The sequence below is a fragment of the Globicephala melas genome, chromosome 10 (genome assembly GCF_963455315.2).
Source record: "Globicephala melas chromosome 10, mGloMel1.2, whole genome shotgun sequence".
NCBI classification, from domain to species: Eukaryota; Metazoa; Chordata; class Mammalia; order Artiodactyla; family Delphinidae; genus Globicephala; species Globicephala melas.
In genome coordinates this window covers 63,905,725-63,926,068 of record NC_083323.1, presented here as the reverse complement: position 1 = coordinate 63,926,068, position 20,344 = coordinate 63,905,725, and the positions used below count along the sequence as shown (strand labels likewise).

Below are 20,344 nucleotides of genomic sequence, written 5' to 3'. Positions count from 1 at the left end.
GCTAGGATATGTATCCATATTTTCCAGGTGCAGGTTTTTTTCTTTTTTTAAATATTGTGCCACATTGTACCATCTAATACCAAATTAATTTAAGATAAAGAAAAAACAGTATAGGATTGCAGAAGTAATTGTGGGAGTTAAAAGGAGAGAAATTATTTGACTGAAAGAGTCTGAGGAGGCTTCAGTGAAGGAAGCATTTAGTAGGACTTTGAAAGATGAGCAGGATTTATCTAGACAGGGAAGGGATAGGCAATCAGGACAAGAAGCAGAAAAGCACAAAGTCTGTTCGGAGAATAATGATTAGACCAATGTTCTTAGGCTATTTGGAATCTGGATTGTTCCAATCCAATTAAATGAAGCATCTGAACTTCCTAGGTGTGGGAATTATGTTTAGGATAGAGGGACCACAGTGGGTTCTTCCTTTGTTTCATAGTCTTGCAAAAAATCGACCGTGCAGAGAGTCAGGGAGATATGACTGCATGTATCTATCTGGTGGGACCTAAAGGTGGGAGTTTCTCGGCCGGGTTGTGTTTTATAGACTACTACACCTACTTTCTGAAGGCATCGTATTACTTGTGGATGGTTGGGAGCAACTTCTCTCACTTTGGAGAATGTGGGTAGATGGCGTGCAGGACCACAGGAAAAATAGTGACCTTCAGAAAGCAGCTGAGATCAAGATCAATGAGAAGTATGAACATAAGAGCAGGAAACAAAACCCTGGACATTATGAAGGTGATTCTTTAGGTCTGCATAGGCTCTGAAAATCCGGATTGGTTTAGACCTAGAAGGAAGTGGCGTCTGATTGGCTATTCAAAGTGAGAAAGACCCGCTACCTGGTTGGAATCTGCCGCCCTCTTACTAGGACATGATGTACCTGCCTTTGTGACGTGGCCCAGCCAGCCTCAGCCTTAGCTCACACCTTGGTGAGTGAGGTCCAAAGCCAGCGGCCCCGCGGAAGTGGGAGCGGGGCCATGGCTGAGGGGGCCGAGACCATGGGCGAATCCCAAGGTGCTGACGTTAAAACCCAGCAGACCACGGAAAACGTCCTCGGGGGACCGCCGAGGCGGGGCCCGCTCTCCGTGCTCAAAGTGTCCCAGCTGTTGCTCCAAGCCATCGCTGCACACAAAGGGCTGACTCTGGCAGCTCTCAAAAAGGAGCTCAGAAATGCCGGCTACAGAGTGAGCAGGAACTGCGGCCACCACTTGCACGAAGGGTCCGGATCTCGTGTGAAGGGCACCCTCCTCCGGGTCAGCGGCAGCGACGCCGCCGGCTGCTTCAGGGTCTGGAAGATTATGAAGTCGAAGAGAAAGCCGGGACGCCAGAGTTTGGAGGAGGGTGTCCGCTCGCCCAGGAGAACCCTTCTCTGGACGCGGAGCCCACGCAGGCGCTGCGGGAGACGCAGGGCGGCCAAGAAGGCCCAGGAAGTGTGGAGACAGAGCTTGAGGGCAGACATGAGGATGAGGAGGCTAAGGCCAAGGGCCAGGGAACCGGTGAGTTCCAGAGCCAAGGAGGAAGGGAGGGCCAAGGCAGTGGACGAGGGGAGAGGACGGACCGAGAAGGAAGACATCAGGCCCAGGACCCCAGACAAGAAGAGGCCACGCTCGAAGCCCAGGGAAGCAAAGAAACAGGCCCCGGAGAAGCCGGTGAAATGTACCATCCAGAAGCCAACCTCCGTTAAAACCGACAGGGCTTCGAATAGGCGGGGGAGGACTCGTGACCCAAGGGCTGCTCGCACAAAGACTTCCATTAAATCTGAAGGTCCTCAGAATGCAGCCAGGAATCCATAGTGCGGGAGCAACTTCCCTTCCTCCGGGCACAGATGCCTTTCCCCGCAGGCTCCAATGAGAGCAGCTCCATACTCACTGAAATGGGCAAAACTATTTACAAGACCTTTCCACCACATTGTGTCTGTTTCCTCTCTGCCGCACCTGGAAGGGAAAGGGTGGGTATTGAGGCGAGACCTGTAGCAGAAGCATGACGGGTGAAGAGAGAAAAAGGAGTTGAGATTCGGTTCCTGTTGCAGGAGTCAAGAAAATGCCTTTCAGAAGGAAAGAAAACAGGTAGAAGAAAGCCAGCAACTTCATGGGATTAGACGAAGTGTTGAATTAATGTTAGATACCCTAGCAAATACATATTGAGTTCTGGGGGGACGGGCATGTAAGGAGAGAAGTGTGGGCATCACTGGGGCAAGAGAAGAATAGACAGCCTTTAGGCTAAGTGGTCCCACTGATCCAAAGTGTTCTTACCTGAAATTCCTTTTAGGAAAAAATCCCTTCTCCCAAAATTGATTGTAATGGGTTGGTAGTTTTTGCCCTGATTTGATAATTGTTTTAACTTAGAAAATATGTCTCATATGTTAATCCTTAGTTAAGTAACAGTGTGTGTGAAAGCTAGCACAAGGCTTGACACATGGTAGGTGCTTATCACAGAGAGTTAAATATGAGTATAACTAATTTGTGATGGAGTGATAATGTGCTACAGCAGAAAACTACACTGGATCAGTACTTAATGAGACCAGGATTCTAGTCAGAGTTCTGCAACTCTGACCTTAGCTGAGTTATTCACTTAATCATTCATGGTCTTGGTTTCCTTCTCTGTAAAAAAAAGTTGGAATTGGACTAGGATTATTTTAGGTGATATTAAGTGTCAGCAAAATGATAAGAGGGACTTAGACATCATGGTATATGCTTTGATTGACAAAATGCATTAAGGGAATTATCAACTGGGAAAGTAATAGCTCCTAGAGAGGAAACTATTAAGATATACAGAATGCATATCAGAAATATAAGACGGAGAAGGCTAAATAATGAATAGCTAGGTCTTTGCTCTTCTTAAAAAAACAACATGTACTAAGCATTATATACCAAATTGGAGCAAATGTACGATTTCTTTGGGTTCTGAAAGCAGGGCTTAAGCACAGTGCAAGAGTAGTTCTCAGGCCATAGGCCATGACAGGACACAGAAATGATGCCTAGGGAAGTAAACATCAGTGTTTTTTTAGAGTATACCTGACCAGTCTTTCCCCAGGAAAGTCTGATATCTTCTACAAGGGGGAACAGGATTTGTATTTAAAACAAACAGACTTAAGTGATGCTGATATTCACTCTCACACCCTTAAATGGGAATCACTGCTTTAAGCCTATACAGTGTAACAGCAAAATGCTTGCAGTGTATCTCATCAATAGATGATTTGAACTTTGAAATCTGCCCCTGCTGTAGTTAGGTTTATTGTGCACTTGAATTGTCTGTGAGTGGCAGAATGAAGCAAACGGTCAGAAAATAGACACCTGAAAAGAGATAATGAGAAACATTGTCTATTGAACACAGAACAAAATTAATCAAATGCTCTTATGATAGCCAGATGTATTGCTCCTTCATAGTCCCAGGATGTTTTTACCTAAAGAACAAGATGGTCTGGAATTAGAAATCCTTTTCCCCTAAGTTAGGATGGGAAGGACACTGACAACAATTTGTTTTCTAGATTTCCTAAGAATCTTCATGCTTCTGTTTGTATTATGATGATTTCTTCATTTAAGCAAACTTCATTCACTCAGTAAACTTATCAAATTTATTAAGTGCCAGACTTATATAACTTACATAGCTAACAATGGTCATTTCAGATTATTTTTCATTGATAAGCTTTAGGGTGGTTCTAATGAAATATGAGAAATGACCTTAACTCATAGGTAGGCTATCCAGATTATCTAGACCATACTTCTGTGGAAGAAATTCCTAAGAATAACTCATCTCATCCCTGTTGTTCACAAATGACTAAGTGTCTGCGAGAGTCTAAACCCTTTGCTGGGACTAAAGATGGATAAAACATAATCCCCACTTTTCAGTGCTCACATTCTAGTGGCATATTCGGGTATTTAACCTTGGTCAGAGCAAATAGGACATCCCTGACATCAATTCTTTGCTCTTCTTTTATCTCAACTGCCTAGTGTAACGATGATCAGAAAATTGTTGGACTTTAGAGTTGTAATGTCCTCTAGCATCAAATATTCAATAGTTGTTGAAAAAAAATACAAATGGCCTTTAAAAATGTGAAAAAAGTGGGCTTCCCTGGTGGCGCAGTGGTTGAGAGTCTGCCTGCCGATGCAGGGGACGCGGGTTCGTGCCCCGGTCTCGGAGGATCCCACGTGCCGCCGAGCCGCTGGGCCCGTGAGCCATGGCCGCTGAGCTTGCGCGTCCGGAGCCTGTGCTCCACAACGGGAGAGGGCACAATAGTGAGAGGCCCGCGTATACCGCAAAAAAAAAAAAAAAAAAAAAATATATATATATATATATATGAAAAAAGTGTAACTTTACTCATAAGGGAAATGCACATTAAAACAATAAGACAGCATTTTTAATCTAAAATGTTTAAGAACCTACTCCATTGGTGAGGCTGTGGGGAAACAGGCACTCACATACAATGCTAGTGGGAGTGTAAATCTCCATGACCCCAGTGGAAGAAATTTGGCTTTCAGAATTACAAATTCAGATGTCCTTTGACCCAGTGGAACCACTTTTAGGAATTTACCTTTTAGATATTAATGCATTTGTGAAAAGACTTATGTCCAAGGTATTTACTGCAGCATTGCACTAAATGATATTAATGGAAATATCACTAGGGGACTGGTTAAACTGTGAACCTTCAATACAGTGAAACAGCATACAGCTACAAAAAGGGGGAGATTCTCTATGTATTGTTATGACAAGCTCCCCAAGATAAATTAAGTGGAAAAAATTCAAGACATTGAGTATACAGACTACCTTTTGTGTAAAATGAAGGAAAACATATCTCTTTGCAATTGTATAAAGAAACTCTGGAAGATTACACACAAAAAATCTAAGTGGTTCTCTATTGTGAGGGAAGGTGATGGGAATTGTAGGAAACACATAGAAATGTGTTTCATTTAACACATTTTCAGATTCGTATAAATTGTAACTTGTTCAAAAAGAAGGTAGAAATTTCCACATAATTGTCAGTTATAGCTTTTTCGTTTATAAGGTGGTTTATACTTTCGCATGCACTATTTCATTTTACTTCACTACAATCTCTTAGATTTTAAATTAAAAAGCTAATGTTTAGAAAATGTACAATTTAGAAATTGACTTTTAACTGCAAATCCAGTGCTCTCTTCACTACAGTTATAGATGTTGAGTGGGGCCTCACCATCTACTCATTAGCTCTACATCTTTTTTTATGTAGGGAAAGGTCAGAAGTTTAGAATTCATTTATACACTTGAGTGTTTTAATAATTTAGCGGTTTCTTGTAGGGAAAAGTGTTCTCCAACACATTGGGGGGAGTGTGTTTTCAGAACATGAAAATATTTCCATTTGTCAGTGGTCTCAAAGCAATAGATTTCTCCTATTCTTCTTTCTCCTCTGAGGACTTCTAACATGGCAAGGCTGTCTGGTTGGGCTGCAGATCCAGCCAAAACCTAAGGGCCTAGCAAGGACAGGAAGACAGGTTGCTTGGGGAGTTAATTGATGGACACCATGCTGGAAAGGACTTTAAAAAAGCCAAAGAATTTGGAAGAGAGGAACTGAAGACTGACGGAGTGTCAGCATGAGTCCTGTCAATGCTAGGAAAGACACTGATAGGAGAGTAAGTAGAAGGAAGTCAGGATTTCAGTCGACCACTGGAACTGGCTGAGAGAACAGGCCCATCAATGAACAATCACAGTTGTGTTTCTCCTCCCTCTGTCAGTTCCTTCCCTCTTCCCCTTTTTGGTTAGGGGAAAGATCAGACATGTCAAACGTTTTACTCCAAGTGCCTGGGTGGGGGGGGAAGTAAGAGTGAACGCAAGAAAATAATGAAACATATGCAGTACGAGGCAGGTAGCAAAACAGCCTGGCTGGTGTTAAGAAAGCTGCAGAGGCAGATCACCCCCTAAGCAGTAGGACTGAAGCTCTTGAAGGCAACTCCCATGAAGAAGAGCAAAGCCTTTGGGCTGCACCCAATGCCTGCAAAGTGATTCCCTCTCCCCACCCCAGTGAAGCTCCATGGGTGAGAGGCCATGTCAGTGGGTCACAGGCTGGTGGTTTTACCCAGGCCAGGTTTCCATGTTTTTTCCCCACACTGTTTCTTACCCTGTCCTCTTGATACCCTCTACCAGATGCCCATCCTCTTCACGCTCAAAGGTGAATGCATCTGGTGGACCCAGTTCCTGTCTAACCCCATCTGTGCAGGTTTCCTCTGGCTCCCCCCAAACCTCCAATAATTGCAAATTTGTCTAGGGGGTCAGTTCAGTCACTACCACCACCTCAGGCTCCAGACTCAGGCTCAGCACTCTAAGGGTCTCTCAAGAGTGGATCAGCCCTTAAACGACCCTGAGATGGAAGGCGTCCTTAAATTCATGTGCTAGGCCCTCACTCAGCTCACCCTTGGCCCGGCCTGCTCAGCACTCTGCTCCCTGAGGCTCCAGAATGGGTTGCCTCCCTAGTTGTTGGGAGTGACATCTGGGAGCCAAGACACTAGGAGGGAGGTGGGGAGACCTAACTTGTGGTATCTTGAGGTGTGTGTTTTGGGAGGGGCAGCGAGGGGGCTCCTGCATGGCTGCGTGACTCCCCCTGGAGCCATCTGGTGTTTCCCACTCTGCTGCAGCCTTTTTATCAGGAGAGAAGAGCTGAGAATGGAAGGGAGAGGAGAGGATGGAGAAAGGAAGTCAGCGACACAGCCAATACATCCTTTATTCAACTGACAGGGATCATACTGTATTATAGATCTCTAAAGATACAGATGAAGGTCCCTGGTTGGGTAATCAATGGGAAGTTCACTGTCCATCAGAGGGAACCAAGTCAGACAATAGCTAGAAATCTGGCAGGCACTAGGCTGTTGGGCTGGATGGCCAGTGGGCATACACCCCCAGAGTTGCCTGGAAGAGGGTCCCTTGGCGCACAGTGTCCTGAGGTGTGGCAGGAAAGTGGTGGCAGTGGAGGGGTCGGCTGAGGAACATGCTAAGTACAGGGGCCATCACCATACTCAGTCTCCCAGGCCTGGGACAGCCAGTGCCTGGGACGTAGTAAGCATGCAAAAAATGGAAACTTCATCAAGGGAAGAAGAGCCTGTAGGGAGGGAGTAAAGAGCCTGGATTTGGCAGTACAGGCAACCTTGGCCAAGTCCAGATGTGCGGAGATGTGTATGAGAGAGAGAGGTAGAGTGGGGAGATGGCAGCTGAGATGCTACAGCCAAGCCAAGAATCTGAGGGAAGAAAGTGGGAAATAGGAGCAATGGACTCTACTTAGGCTTGAAGATGACAGAAAAGAAACGGGACGATAGGCAGAGGGACAGGTAGCAAGTGGGCTCACGATGGAATGGAATTGGCTAGAAACTTGAAGTGAGAAACTATAATGGAAAAAGGATAGGAATTGGGAAGAACAAATACCCTTGGAAAGGTGTGGCATTCCCCAGGCAAAACAAAACAGAAAAGCCAAACCAACTGAAAAACAGAAGTGGGAGTGAAGAGTGGAGGAAGAGCTCTGCTTACTGGATGGAGGCTGTGGCAGGAAAGGAGAGAGGGAGAGCCTGAGGCCTGGAATTGAAGAAAGCTGTAGCCACCCTTCTCTGCCTTAGGAGACAGGGGTTGATTGCCTCCCCCAAAGAAACCTGGGTTCACTCTAACCTTCTGACGCTGCAGAGCCCCACAGAGGTGGCAGGTTTGCAACTATCTTCATGGGTATGTCTAGGAGAGGGGGTGGAGGAGGTATTAGGGCCAGGGCCTGCAAGACAGATCCCTTCCTGTAGCCTGAACTGGACAGAATCTTCAAAGCAGGAGGAAGCAGTTTTGACATAGGTACCATGGCTTAATTGGTTACAACCTCTACCTAGTAAACAGAGTCTAGGTTCAAATCTTGCTTGTGTCATATCTTACTAAATGACCCTGGTTTCCTCTTATGTCCTGGGGGCTCTCTAATACTCCTGCTGCCCTTGCCCATGATTTGGGTTGGCCAAATCATGGTTAGGAATCCTCTGCATGGCCCCTTATTGGTCTCCAGTGCAATTGTGGGGTAGGAATACGTGGGTCCTTAGGGGCTTGGGACAGATGGCCTTACTCTCTACCTTTGTGCTAAATGCCCACCCCGCCTACCTCCAGGGCAACTTATTAGGCCTGAAAAAGGACCAGATAACTAACAAAGGAGGACCATTTCTTTGGATTTTTCGGTTTTACATTGGATTTACCTTCTTTGAGGTGTCTGCTCCTTTTTGTCTTTTCAGATTTCTAGACCCATGAATTCTCAATACCCATTTAAGAAGCTCCAGCCCCAACCAATTACAACAGCTTGGTAGTTACCCCACCACAGTTTCTGAAATTGGTGACTAACCCAGTTCTTTCACTGACTTAAGGGTGGGGGAATAACTTGGGACTCGAGAGGAATTGAACTGAGGAGCAACTAGCCTAGGATTTTGCAGAAAATAAATCTGAGAAGAGGGGTGTGAAGATTCCATCTCTCCCTATTTGAAGACGGTGAGGAACCACTGATTAAAATGGAATTTGAATCTCCTAGCCAGTGGTTCTTCAACTTAAGCCTACATCAAATACCCTGGTTAAAAGGCATGTTAAAAGACCGATTCCTGGGTTCCATCCCCAAAGTTTCTGATTCAGTTTGTCCAGGGTGAGAATTTGCATTTCTAAGACAAGTTTCAGGTGATATTGATGCTTCTGGTCCGAAGATTGCATTTTGAGATCCATGGCCTAGTACAGCACTCTGAGGAATAGAATTAAACTTTGCCATCTCAGGATCTCTAAGGGGCCTAAGGGAATAGATTTCACTTTTCCGTTGTTGCCCAACCCCACTCACCCCCATCCAGTGTACTCAACTGAACAGAGATGGAAAGAACTTGTCTTCTGGAACCTCTGGTTCTGAGTCAGGGCTCACCTTGCCCTTGATGGAAATAGGAAACAGTGGTTTGACTGTAGGAGTGCTGGAAAAGGGAGGATTTTGTCCCCAGTCATCACCCCTTTGCTCCCTGAAGGCGTAACATCACTTTAACAAGGGAAAATCTTTTCCCTTTTCCACTTCCACTATCAGAACTACAGTTTAAAATGTAGATAGTTCTGAGAAAGCTAACCCTTTGGTTACAATCTCCATTGTAAGGGATTCTTTGCAGAGATACTCTGATGGGGTGGAAAGGCAAGGATACTTGGGCTCTGAATAGGGTAGAGGCACCACACAGAGGGAAAAAGGTGACAGGTCCCTAAAGATGGACTTCCCTATTTTACATTTTGCTCAGAGAGAACACGGAGATATTTTTTATTTAAAGGGGATAGGATAGGGTAGACATGTGGCAGAGGCAGTTGGGAGGAAGATGGGAGTATTCCCTGTGGGAAAAACCACTCAAATCTCTTTGCCCAGCTGATGGCTGTTGCTTATTTTATTTTTCGTCCAAGGGAAGTGGTGTTGGACGGAGGTAGAGAAGACAGCAGTACAGCAGAAATGACCTAAAGGGATGCCCCTTCTGCAGAATGCCCTTAGACGCCATGCTGCCTTTCAGTTGGGTGCTATGAGTGCACCTACACTTTGGGGGCTTCATTTTCTCACCTTACAATTACTAAAGCAGATCAAAGGCTGGAGGTTAACACCTGGTCGTTAAGAGGCATGATCCGATGGTACGGACAGTCACCTCATACAAGTCTTTAAAACAAGGTTCGTGAGGAGCTGGATTTGTCAGCATGTCATATGAATTTTTTAAAAAACATAGAGTAGAATGTAAGCACTACCCTTCAAGTCATTAAAGGCTAGACACTCCTTATATCCTGTTGCCTCTGGTATCTCAGTCCTTAAAATGTTTAGTGATCCTTGCCTTGTAATTCTTGACACAAATATATAATGACCATATTGGGTCAGGGTGACTCCCTTTCTGTGACCCCTGTTTAGTGACTCCATGGATGAGCTCTGAACCTGTTAAATGTGTATGCAAAACTAAGTGAATTACTAAGATCTTTTTTTCCTCAAAAGTGAGTTTCTGGTTTTTATCAGATTCTCAAAAGGGCCTGTGATCCAAAACAGGTACTGAACCATTGCTCACAAAGAGCTGATGTGTATTAATGAATGAGGCATAGTGGGAGGGTAAAAGAAATGGCATAGTCCAGTTTTGCCAGTGGAACCCAATATTTTCCTGTGCCCTGGGGCATCTCCTAATACTGATCCTAAAATGCTCCTGTCTCTGAGGACCTGGGACAAGGATGCCTTACAAAGGGCTGGCCATTTTGCTCTATTCATAGGAACATAAGCAAGAGAAGTACATTCTGGGCAAAGAGGGAAGGTTGCTCTGAGTAGAAGGGAGGTAGGGGCTGGGTTGCTCAAGTCATATCCACTCTAAGAAGCCCAGTGAGCAAAATGACCCTATTTTTGGCTCCATTTGGGCCCAGGACTCTAAGGAGCTATGATTCACCCAGTTTTTCCTAAGGAAGTGGAACAGTCATTAAACTAGACTGTTGCAGCTAACTTCCTCTTGCCTCTCTGGTTAATTCCACCAACTGTGGTTGAGAAACGTGTGTTAAGGAAAAACCGGAATCTAAGCATTAAAGAGAAAATATCCCACTTCCATCCTCTTTGCTTTTCTCCCTCCCTAACCCCAAACTGTTCTTACATACAAGGTAATTTTTAAATGATAAGATTGGTATTAACACATCATCAACAAAGAGAAACAATGACCAACTCATCAACTAATGGATGCTAGAATACTTATGCAAGTTCTGGAGTTAAGAGTCTTAGTGCAGACACCTTTCCAGAATTGGGAGGAAAATCAACCAGAAAGCTCATTACCCTGCATCAGCTGAATAGCTAAGCCACAGCCATTTCCCCTAAAGTTCTGTTTAGGGGAATGAGATCCACAAGAATAACTCTGCCCCCTTGATGAGGCAGTCAAGGTCAAACAAGAGTGACGATAACAACCTGCAGGCACTGTGACTCCTGCCTTAATTTCGCAGCACTTCAAACAAGACCAAAAAATCCACTAAGCACAAAGCTTCTAAATGTACCTTGCTTAAAATCAATTAAGAAACAGCTCACCTCACTGAGGATGTCTCTTTCTCTCTCCACTTTGGCAAAAAGAATCTGTGGCCCAGAGATTCAGACCTAGACTTAAATATCCACAGTTGTCTTGATCTCAGTGATACTGGGGAAGGCTTTATATCTCAACTCCCACAACTTAACCCTTTCCACTAGGGCTCCCTTGATCACTCAGCTTACTTACTATCTTGAAACAAAACAAAAAAATCCTTACAATCCCCACTACCCTCATCCCCAGAACATAGCCCCTAGAAAATCTAGCTTATACAGTTTGCACTTTGCATGCTCTCTTCAAAGACCCTGCACACAGATACACAGACACATAAAGACACTGTCAAGAGGAAAGGGGTCTGTTCAAGGGGATAAAGTATTTTTCTTCTGTGTGGGCCTGGGTTACTTGGGGGTATAAGGTCCATCTCTTAGCACTGTAGTGTGGTCTCTCAGCTGGATATATGTATACGCAGGGTGAAGGGAGCAGGAATAGGGGTGAGAAGGTTATTGTTTCTGTTTTTCAGCAGGTTGGGTGAGAGGTGTGGATGTATGTTCAGATGATCGGTGTAAGGATGATGGGCCCACACAATAAGAAGGTCGGCCCCTCAGCTTTCATCTGGATAAAAAAGGGGGCTCTGGGTGCCTGATCACTATCTCTTTCCTGTTTCCTCGTTACTCTCTAACCCAGTGTTCACCAGTATGTTTCATGGAGTCACCAGTTCTGTGGGATATGAGATAAAAAGGATACTGAAGTCAAATAAATTTAGGAAACACTGCATTAAAAGAGGCTTAACCATTTGCTCTACTGCATAAATTTTCAGAGCCTTTAATATGCCAATATGGTCTTTCTCTTTATATATATATGTATATATATAGATAGATATAGATGTAGATATAGATATATAGAGAGAGAGAAAGAGAAAGAGAGAGAGAGAGAGAATAGTTATGTTATGGAAGGGTGATACTCAAAATATTTAACGACTGGTATGGCATAAGCTCCAACCAACCAATCCAAGCAGTTTGGGCCTTAGCCAAAAACTGCTGGTACCACTGTACCCTGGAGAATGGGCTCAGGCTGAATATCAGCCCATGCAGTAGGCACTGTTTCCCAAAAGTTTTGCCCAAAGAACTCTACTTTATGTGGCATCTCATAGAACTGGTGAGAAATACTCTGGCCAATGCTGGAACCTCATCTTTCTAGGGATGGACTGGGACTCATGACTCTGGCCACGGGGATGCAGGAGAGGGTCAGCTCTGGCAGAGACTCCTGGTAGCACCGGTTGAAAGATGTGACCACAGCTGCAACAGAAACAGATTTTAAAAGACAGATGTCCCTCTGTCCCAGCTGCTCCGGGGACTCTGTCCCTGGTGGGTCAGCAGGTGCCTGTCCAGGTGATGTTTACGGCCGAAGCTCTTCTCACAGCGCGGGCACTGGAAGGGCTTCTCCCCGGTGTGCGTCAGCCAGTGTCTCACCAGGTGGTGCCGTCGGCCAAAGCTCTTCCCACACTCAGTGCACACGTGGCACTTCGGCACTGGGGGAGCGCGCTGCCGCTTCCGAGCCCCAGGGCTCTCTCCAACCTCTTGGCCCTTGCAGGACTTGCCTTCTGCATGTACTCTCTGGTGGCTGGCCAGATGGGAGTTGCATCGGAAATTCTTGCCACACTCAGAGCACTTGCTGGGTTTGTCATGTAGGTGGGTTTTCTGGTGTCGGATCAGGTGATGTCTTCTCCCAAAGCTCTTCTCACACTTGAGGCAGCTGTAGGGCCTCTCCCCAGTGTGTGTTTGCTGGTGCCTGGCAAGGTGGGAGCCCCACACAAACTGTTTCCCACACTGGGGGCACGTGTGCGGTCTTAACAGGGAATCCATTTCTGTGCTACACAGAAGGTTTGAGAAGCTATCTTCCTGAAGAAATGGTGGGCCAAGGAGCATGCCTCTGGAGCTCCTGGGCATGGAATCCCAGCTCTCATCCTGCTCTGGGTTCCAGAGAACGGTATCTTCAGACACACTAGATAACATTCTGGGAGGTTCTGCTTCTAGTTCAGGGGTATCCCCTTCGTGCTCACTTCCATCTCCTGTGGAGAAGGGAAAATACCGACCCCAAGAGGGGAGTCACAAGGGAGTACCCCAGGACCTGAGTCAGAGGTGAGGTTGTATGATGCCTATTAGGGCCTAAACCTCACCCCATAAAGGCTGAGAGAACAGATTTTAATGTTGTATAAGACAGTTCAAGAGGTACAGAGGTTAAAAGCCTAGGCTTAGGAGACAGATACCCAATTTCGAATCTCAGCTTTCCCACTTAACTTCTGTAGGCTTTCATTTCTTCTTCTGTAAAATGGGAATCATTATAAGATAGATGTTATAAGACAGATAGTACCTGCATATAGTAAGCACTAGTAAATGGTCTATGCTATTGTTGTTACTTATTTATTACTGTTATTTATTTAGCACTTAAAAAAAAACTATTAATCACCATCTTCCTGCCTAAGCATAGATGGAGAGAGTTAAGAAACGTGCTACAATCATCACTGGCTGGGTGACCACCTGTCAGCACTAGAGACACTGTGGAAGGCATTTCCACAATGGGTGGCAGGTTGAACAACCACAACAATTAACATTTACTGAGTGCTTATTATGTGGCTGGTACTGTTCTACTATGGTTACATATTTAAATCTCACGATAATTTATAGATGAGGAACCCAAAGATAAGTTAATTACTTTTCCAAGGTTCCACAGGTATGGTCCTGGATTCAGATCCACAAAGTTTAGCTCCAGAGCCTGCCCTGTAAACCACTGTGTTACACCGTCTTGCTTTTGAAGAAAAAGATCTCTAAACCTTTCAGTACTGTAACTCTCTGAGGCAGAGGACGGATTAGAGGGCCGTGTAATGATGAAACTCCAAAAGGGGTGAAGGCCGTGGCTGAGTGTGTTCTACGTCATTACCTGTATATGTGACCTTCAGAATGTCCCTCTCTTCTAAGTCCTGGGGGTCAGGAACCCATTGCTCTTCCCCTCCTTCTAGTTGAGAAAGCATGTCCAGTTTGGGGATTGGAAATCCTGCCCATGGGAAAGGAAAACAGAGATGTCAATTAGTTCAACCGTAATTCTCATTTCTGAAAAAAGCTGTTTCCTAGATTATTCCCTGGAACTCTATAGATAAAAGAAAGGCCAGGGGACTTCCCTGGTGGTACAGCGGTTAAGACTCCATGCTCCCAAGGCAGGGGGCCCCGGTTCGATCCCTGGTCAGGGAACTAGATCCCGTGTGCCGCAGCTAAGACACAGCGCAACCACATCAGCAGAGAAATACTAAAACATGAAAAGATAGAAGGCCAGATACAAGCCTTTCCCTCTTCCCCCCTCCCGTTTCTGTTCAGTCCCTCTTCTTTCTTTCAGAAAATCATACTTTCTTCCCAATGAGTGCTCTCTTCCACTCAAATTTCAAATACTTCCAGTCCCACTGTCTTTTCTGGTCATAACTTCACTTAATTAGCCCTACTGCAGCTGTCTCACCACCTACACTCCCATCTTTCCCTAGGTGGTTTCTGAGTTTCCAAGGACTCAGTTCCATCTCTTAGATGTCCTTCTCTCTGCTTTGAAAGAACCTCCCAATTCCCAACCAAGAAGAGCCTAAAGTTCTCTTCTCTAATAATGCACATCATTTTGTTGTTTTTAAAAATATGACACTTTACTTCCATTCCCTTTGAATTAACTCTAGCATTCTTTCTCTAGTGGAAGCTTAGACAGATTCTCTGCCTAGAAAAGAACCCCAAATAGACGCTCTCCAACAGCCCTGGAGCACACGACTCCATTCTCCCAGAGCATAGTCATTTAGTGGCTGGGGAAGGTCATGCTTACTTAGAGAGACTACTATCCCACAGTTTTCCTGCATGACGTATTCTCCATAAAAGTCTGTCTGAGAAGGGTCCAGGCTCCGCCACTCCTCCTGAGAGAAACACAGTGACACATCCTTGATGGTTACCAGGCCCTGAAACAAAATGTAGCATCATCTGTCAGCAGCTGTTCCTTAAGGGAAATGGGTTCTCAGTATAAAAGGCTGAGGTAGTAGTAGAGGGGAGAGGGCAAGAGAGTGTCTAGAAAAAGAACTGCCCAGAGGTCCCTGGGCAGGGCATATGGTTTTGGTGAAGAGGAAATGAGGAAAGGGGTAAAGGTAATGGTCTGTGAATGAGTGAGGAAAACGGCTGTAGAGGATTTTCCCAAATTGGGACCATGAGAAGTTGGAGGCACCACAAACTCTTTGGTCCCTCTGTTTAGTTACAGGTGTCTGCCCAGTCTCTTCTCACCGGCCTTATTCTTTTCCTTGTAGAAATTGTGTCCTAGCTCCTCCTTTCTCCACTTGACCTTTCCTTTCCTATCAGCACAAAAGAATATAGAGAAAATATTCTTTCTTGCCCCCTTCCCCTATTATGCCATATCCTTTTCTTTTAAGGCAGCATAGTGTGGCAGTTAGGAGCCCAGATTCTGGAGCCAAATGACTCCGAGCTCTGCCACTTATTAGCAGTATGACCTTACACAAGTGCCTTAATCTTTTCCTGTCCAATTTTCTCATCTGTAAAATGGGGATAACTGAGTTTCTCTCAGGGTAAAATGAGTTAATATACATAAAGCACTCAGAGAACAGCAAGCATGGTAAGCACTTTGGGAGTATGGATACTACTACTACTATTATTACTGTCTTCCCACGGCTCTCCCCTTGCCTTCTGAATCTAAACCTGTTTTCTCTCTCTGGCTCTGCCCCTTTTTACATCTTTCTATCTTCTATTCTTTTCCATAAATGCTCTATCATCCACCCAATCCTGCCTACTTTATGTTCTTCTAAGCTTCCTTCAGGTCCTCTTTTCCTAATATTTCCAGATTCATTTCTTAAAGGACATTAATGAATTATTCTTAAATTCCCCCTGTGGATAGCACAGCCATCCATTAAAAAAAAAAAAAACACCTAACCTCTAGGAATTCCCTTCTTCTCATCATGCCTCCATTCATTTTTTAAAACGGTATTATGAGCCCCTTGGAAAGGGACAGAATCTGTTCAGACATAAAATGGACATACCATTAGTGGTCATGTGAAATGACAAATCAATGGAATGATGCAAAGGCTGTAGAAAGGCAGCGTTGAGAAAACCCTGAGAGAGGCCAAAGGAAGAACACAGCCCACCTGTGATCCAGCTGCAAGCAGTGCAGCTGCCATCTCCCAATCTCCAGTGCTCCCTTCCTGGGGAATGGCAGGAACCCAGGGAGCCGACTGAGCTGGTGAGGGGAGAGAGGAACCATTAGACATGGAGCATCCATCTTTCCCAGTTAGAGCCTGGGCCCTATTTTAGAGGGGCTTAAGGGTCACTTTTTTTTTCTATATTTATACCCATTGGTAAGACTCCAATGCATAAATGTAGTAGAAAAGACCCTCCCTCAAAATATCCTGAAAGGGTACTGAGTGGTTGTTAGTAGAGTATTTATCTCATCCATTTCTACTCGACTAGCTGTGGTTTGAACTTATATTATTTGAATGTAATTTTCATCTTGTAAAGTGCATTTTACTGAGTGTGTTTTCCAACAGCAGTCAGTGTTTCTGTCACTTCCTTTGTCTCCCATATTTGTTACCACTAACCATGTAGCACGTGGAGGGAGTGATTATGCAAGAAACGGGAGAAGCCCAGTTACATGGTTTGCAGAATCCAGGTGTTCATTATATTAGTATTTCTGTGACCAGAGTCCAGAAGTTCCTTATATTTCTGTGACCTAGTCCTGGTACTGACTATGCTGTGTAGTCAGTCCATGGCGATTTGGGGATTTTTAACTCTACTTTTTCAACAGAGATTAGAAGACTATTCTCTGCACTGTGCTTCCCACACACACCCCCTCCGGGCTCTCACCCTTCTCCTGAAGCGACTGTGGCTCCTCTTCAAGGTCACAGCACAGGTGCTCCAGTGGCCCTGGTGCTGTCCTCCATGGCCCCTCTTCCTGGCTTCCCCTTTCCACCTGGGGCTCTGCTCCATCCAGCTGAACACTCATTGACTCCCATCCTGTCCCCAAGGCTGCAGTCTGTTCTGAAAGCATCTTTGCTACAAACCCAAATTGTGACCTGGAACAAATTCATATCTGTTATGCCCATGAAAATGGAAAGGGGTGATATTCCTAAGGGAGTTATGGAGAACAGCCCAGGGATAAAAGATGACACTGGATAGGAGGAGCTTGATGAAAGATGAACTTTAAAAGCTTGATGTGTTCCAATCAATTGAAGCTGAGCCAGAAAAGAGCAGGTGCTACATAGCAAAGTCACAAATGGTTATTTTGGGGCTGGAAGAACTTCATTTTAAAAAAAAAGAACAATTCTGGAAATTCAAAAGCTATCAATTAATTTCAACAACTGAAAATACTTAACTGGAAATTTCAACCACTGAATGTAAGCAATCTGGAAATATGCAGGACAGGATGCAAACAGACTTGCACTCAACAAAAACAGATGTAATTACACATAAGATTTTCTGCCACAAATCCCATTCTCATCCGTTAGTTTAGAATGAAATGATTACTATGGGTAGAAATCCTAGTCAAAGGGTGTATTTTTTATGAGGCTGTACCAAATGGTGCCTTACTTAGGACAAGCCTCAACAAACAGACATATAACTTGTCACTCTGTTGCAGAAAATGAGAACTGGTAGTAAATATGGTAGAAAGATCAATAACTTGGAAAGCAAGTATAAGACTCTAAAGCAACCCTAAAAGATAAGAGAAACTGTTGGTCAGTGAGGAGCTAATGTCTGATTGGGAAAAGAAAAAAAGGAAGGGTTTGGACTAGGTAGAAAAGGGGAAGCAGGTGCTGCTAACATGACCCTGGGGTGAATTAACAGCCCTGTGATTTAAGACACAGGAAAGAACCTGAGACACAGGATAGAACCAGTCAGATCTCATTATAAAAATGTACTCAATTTTAAAGAAGCGTATGGTCAAGCCAGAGTGTGTTCCATCAGAAGAAACAAAAGTGAAGAAAGGGATGGGAAATATGTACACTGGGGGAAAGTTCAAAACAGTGGACATAGTCTTCTCTTGACTAGGGAAGAAGGCTGATGAATGATGCCGCCAATGAATAAAAAGAGATGTTTTCTATCTCTATGTAGATCTCTTCTCTTGATTGCAAGAGAAGAGATTTAGGTTAGATTAAAAAAACATTCCTAATAATCCTGCAGTGCATAGGACCTGGTTGAAGGCTTTTTGCTCTGGACATCTTAGGAGCAGGACAGGTTGTGTTGTGATAGCGGTCTCCCTGCCTTACAGCAGGGAAATAGTCTATGAGACTGTGAAGAGTCCCTTTTTGCTTGGCAACGTCATATTTTTGTGATTCTTACTCAATGCCCAAGCAGTCAGAGCCAGTGAAAGTCTTCCAAAAACAGGTCAGAACCTTGGTAACTGTTCTGGCTCACTCATATCCATCCAAAAACATTTGCAAGAATCCAGGAGCCCAGGATTGGTAATGACAACTGTCAAGTTGTTTATTTTCTTGCCTATTTGTCTTCGACAAAAGAGGTAGGTGGGAACTCTAAGCTCAATGCACAGGAAGGGAACAAATTTCCCTTTCATCTCAGAAGTCCAGAGATGTCTCAGGGCCTCATGGGAGCATCCTGGACTGATTCCCAGCTTACAAGGTTTCCTTTTCAGAGAATTCTCATGAGAAAGGACAATTCCCAATAAAGCAATAAAGGAAAAGTTCCATTTTAGCTTTTTCCTCTGAATTCCAGCCCCTGTATTCACTTAACTTTTAACATGTAAAGCATGGATTCCCTCTCTTCACCAGATGTCTTCCTCATTCTCTAGCTCCGTTTGAAAGTCCTCTTTCAGGACTTTACCTCTAGGTAAATATCTGGACACCTCTGAGACCCACTTCTCCATCTCTCCAGCAGCAGAGTCCCTTGATAGGAAGCCTCTTTCACAGCCCAGATGTGAGCCTCTCCAGACCACTGACAGAAAACCTGTGGAAGTGCTAGCAGAAATATCAGCAAAGGAGGGGGCAGGTACTTGTCCTCAAACTGCATTTGCTAATATATTTGCTCTCTCAGAGCCAGCATCTGGGCAGTTAAGGTGTCAGCCCTAACCTGGTTTCTCCCGGCTCCAGGATGATCCCAGGCCTACTGGAGTCGGGGTTCTAAGACTTTCACTTCCCCCTTTTCCTCACATATCTGGGGGGCATAGCACCTGCAGAAGTTGGTTTCTGCAGCAAGTGTTGTTGGATAGAGAAAGGGCCATGCTACCGAAATGAGTAGTCCAAGGACACAGGGACAGTCGCGCTGTCAGAGAAGCCTGGCCCCTGTCCCGGGCGGGGCGTGGGCGGGACGGGCGCCCGCTCCAGAGTAAGGTTGCTTCTGCCCTCCTTGTCACAGTGCCCCTCGAGAGGGTCAGATTTCAGAGAACCCGAGAGAGGCAGAGCTGGAGCAGGGGAAGTGAGGTCAGAAAACAGGTTTCTCGTGAACTGGGGCATGAGCAAGTGAAGAAAAAGGAGCCGCGGGGTAACCTGCGAGCGGTGACAGCGGTGCGAACCCGCGGGGCCTGACAGCGACGATGGGGGGACGGGGAGACGGGAGGGGCGAGCACAGAGTGTCAGTGTGGCCGACCCACATCCCCCCAGAATGGCAGCGACCCAGAGGCCGCGACGACCCTCCTCCCCGCCCCCACGGGTGACCGGCCCCACTCACCGCCCCGGGAAGCCAGGCGTCCCTCCCTCCAGCCGCAACTCCCTCCGCCCGGCCCCACTCACCCCGGTCGTCTTGGCCTGTGGCCCGGTGCCTCCCTCCCGGACGCCGCCTGCCCCTCCCCTCTGCCCTCTTTTCCTCGGAGCCGGCGGCCGCGGAGCCAGCGACAGGCGGAGACGGCGGCCCAGCGGGCGCGGGCGCGGGCGGGGCGGGCACAGGAAATCCCCGCCCGCTTCCGGGGCTCGGCGGCCGCGGCGGCGCCGAGGGGCGTGGGGGCCAGGGCGGGGGACGGGCTGCGCCTCCAGGGCCCCCAGGCGGCCCGGACCCGCATCTCGGCGCCCGACGACCCTGGACGCCGTGGGCCCAGGCGCCAGGATCCCGGCCGACCTTGGCGGCTCGACCCCGCCCTCTCCCTGACTGACCATCTTCCGTCCTGGCCACGCGGCCTCCCGTGGGGTCCTTTGCACACAGGTTCATTAATTACCTCGACATTTAACAACCTATCCTCACATGCCAACGATCGATGTGAGAGAGATTTCTCGAGACAACGGTCTGGAATTCCTCAAGGAGCTCACCTTCTAGGTTTCAGGATAGCCAGGGTGATGATAAGGGGGCTGGAGAGAGCGTTGAGGAGGAGTCACTAATTCTGAA

General features: G+C 46.0%; 2 protein-coding genes across 4 annotated transcripts; one reads left to right on the top strand and one right to left on the bottom strand.

Moving 5' to 3' along the window:
* The first annotated feature begins 971 nt into the window (after nt 1–971).
* Nucleotides 972–1,787, top strand: H1-7 (H1.7 linker histone). The gene has a single exon (XM_030835016.1). It carries the CDS (start codon nt 972–974, stop codon nt 1,785–1,787), a length of 816 nt encoding a protein of 271 aa, XP_030690876.1.
* A 2,542-nt stretch (nt 1,788–4,329) lies between these two features.
* ZNF641 (zinc finger protein 641) lies at nt 4,330–19,889 on the bottom strand. Of its 3 annotated transcripts, none has more exons than XM_030835252.3 (6): nt 19,759–19,889; nt 16,883–17,091; nt 16,168–16,259; nt 14,850–14,979; nt 13,938–14,051; nt 4,330–13,068 (listed from the first exon to the last, which is right to left on the bottom strand). In XM_030835252.3, the coding sequence occupies exons 2-6, from the start codon at nt 17,064–17,066 to the stop codon at nt 12,314–12,316; spliced, it is 1,275 nt and encodes a 424-aa protein (XP_030691112.1). In that variant the 5' UTR covers nt 17,067–17,091; nt 19,759–19,889; the 3' UTR covers nt 4,330–12,313. The 3 variants fall into 3 exon arrangements, with proteins under 3 accessions (XP_030691112.1, XP_030691114.1, XP_060162278.1); XM_030835254.3 differs by having other exon boundaries at nt 14,850–14,937; XM_060306295.2 differs by lacking the exon at nt 19,759–19,889 and adding an exon at nt 19,697–19,739.
* Between the last annotated feature and the right edge of the window lie 455 nt (nt 19,890–20,344).